At 52.4% G+C, this 8794-nt stretch overlaps 1 protein-coding gene across 1 annotated transcript in view; it reads left to right on the top strand.

Moving 5' to 3' along the window:
- The window catches only part of IMPDH2 (IMP (inosine 5'-monophosphate) dehydrogenase 2), a 12865-nt gene that overhangs the window by 2940 nt on the left and 1131 nt on the right, over positions 1–8794 (top strand). Inside the window, exons 4-10 of the mRNA XM_009892545.1 lie at positions 1568–1655; positions 2269–2468; positions 3565–3655; positions 4383–4478; positions 8151–8294; positions 8513–8657; positions 8743–8794. Coding sequence (XP_009890847.1) covers positions 1568–1655; positions 2269–2468; positions 3565–3655; positions 4383–4478; positions 8151–8294; positions 8513–8657; positions 8743–8794 — 816 coding nt within the window. The remainder of the gene's footprint in view (positions 1–1567; positions 1656–2268; positions 2469–3564; positions 3656–4382; positions 4479–8150; positions 8295–8512; positions 8658–8742) is intronic.

The following is an 8794-nucleotide window of genomic DNA, read 5'->3' as shown; positions in this document are numbered from 1 at the left end:
TTCCTGTTACATGAGCTGTGTAACTGTAGATCTGCGGCGCTGTCAGGTTACACCACCGGTGCCTCTCAACCAGGCTCTGCTCTTGACTCATGCCTATTTTTAGCTCTTGCTGACCAAACCTGGTGTCACATGCTCATCCCTGTTTGGTTTGAAATCGCCTATAAATACCTGTAACAAGAGTCTTAAACTGGGAGTAGGTTATAGAAGTGCACATGGGCCTTAGAAGCGGTGCTGGCTCATTCAGAAGAGCCAGATAAGAATCTCCTCTCATCCTTTACGTGGATCGTTCAGTGCTGCGAAGTTGGAGGCTTGCTGCGGTTGGCGTGTGGTGCTTGCCGCTGTCACCAGGCATCAAGGAGATGGATGGTCTCCTAGATCTCTCCCAACTCGCCATCCAGCAGTCATCTTGCTGAGCTGTTGCCATCCAGTTAAACACACAGGTCTCCTGTAGTTTGGGAAGCTCATGGATCCCACAGGCTTAGGAAGTGTGTCAGGATATGCCTGTGATTCCTCAGGCTTTTCCTGAGATGTGGGTTCTGTCACAGACAGGATTTTGGGTGGGTGCAGGTGGGGTGAACCTCTTTCCTGATACAAAATGTTTGTTCTTCTGATATAAATAACTAAAACGTTCCCTCTTTTCTTTGTTCTGTGCAACTAATCTACCTTCCTTGAAGGTTACGGAGTGTTCCCTTTTAGCTTTGCCTGGCCTCCTTGGCCTTTTATGAAAACATCCCACATGAAGTTTGTAATCGCAGAATGCTGTGTCTGGGGAGGGACCTCGAGGTCCCTTGTCAAGCCTTCTGCTTGAGGCACATTCAGCTGGAGCAGGTTGCGTGGAGCTGTGTCTGCGTCTCCAAGGATGGAGATTTCGCTGCCTCTCTGGGCTGCTCTTCCAGCGTTTGACCTCTGTCATGGTGAAAGCTTTTTTCTGTATACCATGTCAGATGTTCCCGTGTTCCAGCTTGTGTCCATTGCCCCTTGCCTCTTCTCAGTGTTTTGGTGCTTGTTTGTCAGAGTGAGGATGGGTGAGCGTGTTTGTTTGGATTGAAGCAACTCCTTTGCCCCGTTGACCTTGCCAGCAGCAGCAGTGGGTTATTCTGGGCAGAGCCCTTCCAGAGCCTGTGTGCTGGGGATCATTGCCTGAAAATAAGCTTGGGGGTAGCGTTTCTGCCAGAACAGCATGGGACTCTGGAGGTGTCTCCAGCCCTTATTTGCCTACGCTCTATTAAAAGGGAGGGCTGTTTGGGTGACATCCCAAACAAGGGTCATCTGAGAGCCATCCCTTGCTTCTAGGAGCTCTCCCTCGGCTTGCTGAGGCCCTCTGCCATCTCCTGTTTTCACTACACCGATGGGCTTGGGGGCTGATGGCCTCTGCTTGCATGGGGACAGCACATTGGAGGCTGTTCCTGTGTGTTTCTGGAGGTGTGTTGCTGTGCTGTGGGTTCCTTTGTCTGTAGAGCACTCCCACATGGCTGCTGCGGAGCATTTCACGTGGGCAGAGGGGTTCGGTATTTTCAGATCAGTGCGAAGGAGTTCTTGTGACTTTTTATCTTCTCCCTCCCACTAGATTATGACAAAGCGGGAGGATCTTGTTGTGGCCCCAGCTGGTGTAATGTTGAAAGAAGCGAATGAAATTCTGCAAAGGAGTAAAAAAGGTACCTGTGAACGTCTGCGACATGAGGGAGAACTGTGGAAGTACTGGGCTGGGAGCAGTTGTGGGTGAATGTGGGCACGCATCCGTGTGTGGGTGGGACATGGAAGGGCAGCATTCCAGCACGAGGAGAGGACAGTGAGGAGAGAGTGCCCGCAGCCCTCTGCCAGGGTACAGAGTTCACATGCGTTCATCTCAAATCTGTTTGAAGTTGAGGGATTCTTGGCAGCCCAGGAGCTGAATTGCTGCCTGGCTGTTCAGCCACACGTCTTCAATTTTCTATCCCGGCCTTCACATTTTGGCACTCAGTTCAGCTCTGTCAGGGTTTGGTAGTTTGATTTTTAACACGGTGTCATGGGTCTAATTATTAAAAAATACGCACTTTTTTATTGTCAGTGTGAGGATACTGAGTCCTTTTCCTGTCCTGCAAACTCCTTGCTCTCTTTCTTGAGCCAGGGCTGCTGGCGTCTGTGGCCAAGCAATATTTGGTAACGCACCTTTGAGTCTCCACCTTATACCAGTTGTGGCCTGCCTGATGCTGCTGGTCTGCCACACTGCTCTGGCCCTAATGTCTGTCTCCTGCAGAAATCTGCAGTGATCTTTCTGTTTGTTTCAAGGCAAGCTGCCAATTGTTAATGAAGATGACGAGCTGGTGGCTATAATTGCCCGCACTGATCTCAAGAAGAACAGGGACTACCCTCTGGCTTCTAAGGATTCTAAGAAGCAGCTGCTCTGTGGTGCTGCTATTGGGACCCACGAAGATGACAAGTACCGGCTGGACCTCCTGGTGCAGGCTGGCGTGGATGCGGTAGTGCTGGTGAGCCACCCACAGGCACCACATTGGCCTGGGGGGGTTGGGTGGGCTGAGGGTCTGGTTTGAATAAATCCCTCTGGCAGTGGGGCAGCAGCATGGCACTTACTGTCTTCATTACAGGCCCTTTTGTGTTAGAATACGACAATTTGTTGACCTTTCAGTCTCATTCAGGTTGGAGTCCTCAAATAAGAGGGATTCCTCTTGCCTGGGAACTTAGTCGACCTTGAGTGAGTACGTAGGGTGCATCAAAGCCCTGGCGGCTGAGAAGAGAAACACTGTCAATTAATACAGAGTCTTTTGCAAATGCTTCTTGCAGTCTGCTGACATCCTCTCTGATGTTCCTAACTAGTTTTGAATATTTGGCTTCTTTCAGTTTCCCTTCAACTGTTCAGTGTTTGTTACTGTGTTATTCTCTTAACTGCTGAGTACTCAGGAGTGGTCCGCCCGGAGCTGCTCTGCTCATGTCCCCTTCTGGCCTGTAAGCTTTTGGGCACAGCAGTCACTGCCTGTATTTGCACATTGATTTCTCATCGATAGTTAGCTCACGAGTCCACCATGCTCTGAGGGCATGACTGAGCAGCACCGCAGCTGGAAATGTTTAACAGACACTGCAAGTTGGCCAGGTCACGGAGGTTGGCAGGGCCTGAGCGCTCGGTGGTCAACATCTGGTATTTCAGCCGCTCTTCTGTGCAGCAGGGAGAGATGCATCCCCCCACCAGCCCTGCTGGGTTTCACAAGGAACATTCACTGTTTGACCTGTAGTTTGAGGCAGGGCTGGTGGTGTCCTGGTGATAGAGCCAGACGGTTCTTGCCCACAGCCAGATGTGCTGCTTGTTACCTACTGCTGAAGCTGCAGGATTTAAGTGTGAAGGATATCGCTGAAGTCTTTACAATAAACTGCCTTGCACAGGGAAGGTACATTACTGTCTTGGTAGCAGCTTCTCCTCTGGTTCTGTGCTCAATTTGGGGTCTCATTTTGCTCACTTAGCCAGCAAGTGAGAGACCCCAGTAAGCAGAGTGAAGATCTGAGGCTCTTCCAGAGCTGTATTTGTAATCTTTTGCAGGAATTCTGGTTGAAATTGTTTTCTTTCTGTTGCAGGATTCCTCTCAGGGGAACTCCATCTTCCAGATCAATATGATAAAATATATTAAGGAGAAATATCCTAACCTACAAGTTATTGGAGGAAACGGTAGGCATGTATTGAAGACTGTTCTTGTCTTTAAAGTATGTTGCTTAGACATAAAGGGAACTGCAGGGACGTGGATGAAATGATCCTCTTTGATAGATGTCTGTGAACTTGAGATGGTTTCCTCTGGCTTGTGGAACAGAGCAAGACCACTGTGCAGACAGAAGGCAGTACCCTGCTGCTGCCACAGCTGCAAATATTTTGAAACCTTTGTTCTGCAGCATAGTGTGCTACAGTCCTCTGTAGCCTATTACACATCAGCTTCTTTTACACACCAGTTTAAAATTTTGGATAATAATAATGAATATTGCTTAATGTGGAAATCTAATGTAAATTTTCCCTGCCTCTTGACAGCAGAGTTCAGCAGTCCTTGTTTTTACCTGGCTGGTCTGTTACTGGGGCTGCTCTTAGCCTGTGCTCTGCCCCCGTATCTAGTGTGGCCCAAAGAGCACTTGGCACCGTGCGGTGACCTCTGCTACCTCAGCCTTTGGGTGCAAGCAGAGTAGCCTAAAGGACCAGTATCATCTCACACACTGGGGATGGTGAGGACAGGAACTAACTGCTGCTTTTGCAGATAGGCCTGGTAGCAGTGGACAGGCAGGCCAGGCTCTGATGCAGGTGTATGGTTGGTGCCCTGTGTAGGGGATAGCCATGGGAGAAGCACCAGGGCAGAGCAGTGTTGCATGCAAATCTGCTTGTCTCTCTTCAAACCAGTTTTTGCTCCCCACAGTTGTGACTGCTGCTCAGGCCAAGAACCTCATTGACGCAGGAGTCGATGCCCTGAGGGTCGGGATGGGCAGTGGCTCCATCTGCATCACACAGGAAGGTGAGAGAGATCAGCCTCTCCTAAGTAGGCTGAAGACATCTGTTCAATAGAGATTCCCTGCTGAAAAGCAGTGTAGCCGGGATGGACTTCTCCTGGACTTCTCCCGTTAGAAGGGCAGTGTCTAACAGCAAGCCGTCTTTCACCCCCTTTGTCCAGGACATTCTCATTCTCAAACCTGTGGGGTGGCAGCAGCAGCAAAGGCATTCCCCAGTACTGACCAAGACTGAGTAGAGCAGATGTGGCACGCGTGGCTTTGCCTGAGAGCTGCTGGCTCAGTGTGGGATGGAGCTGGCGGGCAGCTCTGCAAGGAGAGGGGCTTACAGGATCCCCAGTGCTGACAGGTGAAGTGCACTGGGCTGTCTGCGCTCCCCTCCCCTCTCACAGCATTGTGCGTGATGCTTAAGGATTGGTCTGCAGGGTTCAATGCTTTTCTGCGATTTTGAGGCTGAAATGGGATTTCTGACCGTCATCTCTGCAGTTAGCTGGAGCTTGTGTGGGGCGGAAGCTGTGTCGCCCTTAGATAAAAGATGGAGAGGGGTGTCCTCAAGGCCTGGAGAAAGGCTGTCTTGAGGACAGGCTCAGTCCTCGTGTTCTGAACCTGGCAGGTGAGGTGCAGAGTGGTGGTGCAATGTGCTGCAGCCCACGAACACAGCCCTCTCTGCTCCTTGGTCCTTGCCATGGGAGGCAGCAAGAGGGTAGCTGATAGCTGAAGGTGCTGCATTAGCTCTGCCGATTCCAGCATGGAGCCTTCGAGCAGTCCTGGACCTGGGCTGTGTTCCTGCTTTGCCTGCCATGGGAGCACTGGCTGCGGGGAGTTTCCCAATCGGGGCAGTCTCTCTTGGGTGACCTTTCTAGGGAGCTTGCGGTGTCCTTGGGCTGATGCTTCCACAGCCAGAGCAGAACCAGGACACACGTGTCCTACTCTGGCTCCGAGGCAGAGGACCCGCTGAGGCACGCTCTGTTCTGCAGTGTGGTGAACATCTCCAGAGGGTGCCTCTCCCGGCTGCTGCGGGAGGTGGGGTTGGGTGCTGGTTTTGGGGAAGGAACAGAGCGGAGGTAGAATATGGCGCTTCACAGGAGACATGGTTGCGAAACTTGTAACTGGAGCTCCTCAGACTTTTGGCCATCTTAAGGCTCAAACTCTGGCTGTTTGGGTTAGGGGGTCACCTCTCTGGATGGCTGCTGGGGTAGGGTGAGCATGCGCTGTGCACAGCTGGGCCTGGCTGGCTTGGATCTGGCCTCTGGCTTGGCTCGGCTCGGGCTAGGAAGGGTTTGCAAGGTCAGCTCTGTCCCACACCATATGCTCTGCCTAGTAGCAGGTCACTGCTGGGGTCCTTTGTTCTGCTGCTGTTCTTCTGTCTCTAAAATGTGTGTGTTTGTTTTTGTTTAGCTGCTCCAAAGATCCCTCCAGACCTAAAGTCCCACAGCCCCAAATGCCCTTCTACTGTCACGGGCACCTATAGTAAGTCACTTGCCCTGTTCCCAACCCTAATTATGTGTCTTGAAGCAGGACCCTGATTTGGCTGCACATGGCCCTACTGCTTGTTTGAGAATAATTTAGCTGTAGATGCACTTGGGGTTTTGTGGCTTTGGATACTGGTTTTGAATCTGAAATGGAAGCTGAGAAGCCTTTCTGAATTCCTAAAGCAGGGTCTGAACTGTCAAAGCTGAGGGCACTCAGGCTTGTCCACCCTCCACTCCAAAATCCAGTTCAGAAGCCTGACTGAGCTTTCTGGCTGCATCGTCTGGATGTCTAGCTGGGCATGTCCCCACTGATCCAGTGCTGGGAGGTGATCCCTGAGCAGTCCTCGATCCTGCTCTAAATCTGGCCCCAGTTGTGGGGAAGTTGTGCACGGGCTAAGCTTCCCTTGGAGCTAGCTCCCCTGGGGTTACGGAGGGACTTTACTGTGTACGGCCGCCTTGGCAGCTGCGTACCAGAACCACATCTTTCTGCACTGACGCCTGATCCTCCTGAGGAGAGAAAGGGCTCTTCCTCTGCCCAGCACAGGGTGCAGCTTTGTCTGCTCTGTGCTTTTCTGGTGCTGCTGGATCAAGCAGCCACCCGAGGTGAGCCTTGGGTTTTGCCCTTTCTCCTGGTTTTGACGGACCTCAAAGGGAAAGTTTCCGGAAGGTTTTCTCTAGCAGCTGATCTCATAGGGCCACCCTTTGCAGATACACTAAAAAAGACAAACCCTCACCCAGACCACTCGGCGTGTGTGTGCTCTGAACCCTGCTTTGGAAGCCTGTGCTCTGAAGCTGTGGCGCTGGGCACTGGGACAGTCAGAACAGTGCGATGCTCCCAGGCGCCCTGAGCCAAGCTGTTCCTTAAAGGGCTGGTCTCCATGGTCATTGTGAGGTTTCTGCTGGCCCTGCACTGTCTACGGCACAATCCTGTAGACACTGGGCTCCAGACCCTTCAAAATCAAGTGATTGTCTCCACAGAGCTCTTCCGTGCAGTGTTTTGCAGCCACAATGTGGCTTTTAGCAGTGCAGTACCGAGTGAGACCATCTCTTTAAGACTAACGGCATTCGTGTTATAGCTGGCAGACTCTCCCTGGCTGGCTGAGCCCTAGCTTAATGCCGAGTTTTGGTCAACTAAAATCAGTTCTTTCTCAGCCTGGAGTCTGGCTTCCCTCTCTCAGCAGCTGCTCCTGACCACTGGGAGCGGCGCAACTGCCGACTGCCGGCCTCAGCAAACCTCTGCCAGGGATGTGCGCTGCCAGTGCTGCTGCCAGGCAGGCTAAACCACACCTGGAGTTCACGCTCTGAAGTACTAATCCTGCATGGCCGTAATCTTACCCGGTGTATCGGACTAACCATGACTGGAGAAAAGGCTTCCAGTTAATTGTGGGGAAGGGAAGTCTCCCTGAGAGAAGCTTATCTCAGCGTACTTGCATGCCTGTGGCTGACAAATGTGTTACAAGACGTGCCCTGTGCTGGTTTTCCCCTCGCACAACAGGAAGCCTCTAACTGCTAGCGACTGGGAAGAGCAGGTAAATCTATAGCTAATAACTCCCTTCCCATGGGGCAGCTAAACTTGACAGAATCCTTGCTGTGTTGCAGGGCAGGAACCTAAATTATTTCCCCTAAGCCATCAAATCATCCTGCCCGTTTCCTTTTCCACTGCTGCATGTGTGTTTGTGTGTGTGTGTGTGCAGATATATATATAAAAATATTTTTATACATATATACATACCAGCTCTCTCCCGGCCAGCCGCCTTTCCATGCAAGAAGCCCATCATACAGCTGCTGGGTATACGGAGAAGGGGTCTGGCACTGCCAGGAGGGAGCAAGTGGTGGGCCATGGCTACCAGCCAGGGATGCTCTAGAGAGGGGCTTTTGGAGTCTGCTCCACTTCCTTCCCAAGCTCCCCATACATCTGCTGTGCACCAGGATGAGCCACGAGTCTCGCCTGATCCCAGGCATTTGGTCAAAGACGCCGGTCCCAAGTCACCCACAGCTTTTTGGAGTTGAGGGCCATGAGGATGTCCCAGCAGGCATCTCCTGGGCATCCGCTTCTCTTACAACTCAGCCTAGGGAAGGAGCATCCAGGGATTTGTGCGTTCCCGAGTGCTGGAGCATGTGTGTGCTGGAAGCCTAAAGGGCCTGCTGGGGAGGGAATGTGCTGCTGCGTCGGGGCTGACCCTTTCTCTGCTCTCTCCCTGCCTGCAGTGCTGGCGTGCGGCCGCCCCCAGGCCACGGCGGTGTACAAGGTATCCGAATACGCCAGGAGATTTGGTGTTCCCGTGATCGCAGATGGAGGGATCCAGACGGTTGGGCACATCGCAAAGGCCCTCGCGCTCGGGGCCTCCACAGGTGAGCGGTGCATCGTCTGGCTGGGTCGTGCACGTTGGAGGGAGTCTCCTAGGAAGGGTTTCTGTGTGGCATTTGATTCTGGGCATGAGGGTGTATACCTGCAGGTGGATGGGGACATGGGGGGTCCAGCACAGCGCTGTGCCCAGGGACCCGGAGGGTTTTTGCAGCCACAGCCTTCCTGCTGCTGACGTGCTGCTCTTGATGATCTCTTGTGCCAGTGATGATGGGCTCTCTCCTGGCTGCCACCACGGAGGCCCCAGGTGAATACTTCTTCTCGGATGGAATTAGGCTGAAGAAATACCGCGGCATGGGTTCACTAGATGCCATGGACAAGAACTTAGGCAGCCAGAACCGGTATTTCAGGTAAGAGACAGTGCTTTGGGGCAGCAGATCAAGCTTTTGGGGCTTCTCTGCTTCACAGACTTCTTTGATTTGTGCTCCCATGCAGTGAGACAGACAAAATCAAAGTGGCCCAGGGGGTCTCTGGCGCGGTGCAGGAC

Source organism: Charadrius vociferus, unplaced genomic scaffold (assembly GCF_000708025.1).
Source record: "Charadrius vociferus isolate BGI_N301 unplaced genomic scaffold, ASM70802v2 scaffold119, whole genome shotgun sequence".
Lineage (NCBI taxonomy): Eukaryota > Metazoa > Chordata > Aves > Charadriiformes > Charadriidae > Charadrius > Charadrius vociferus.
This window is presented reverse-complemented; position numbering and strand designations above follow the sequence as displayed.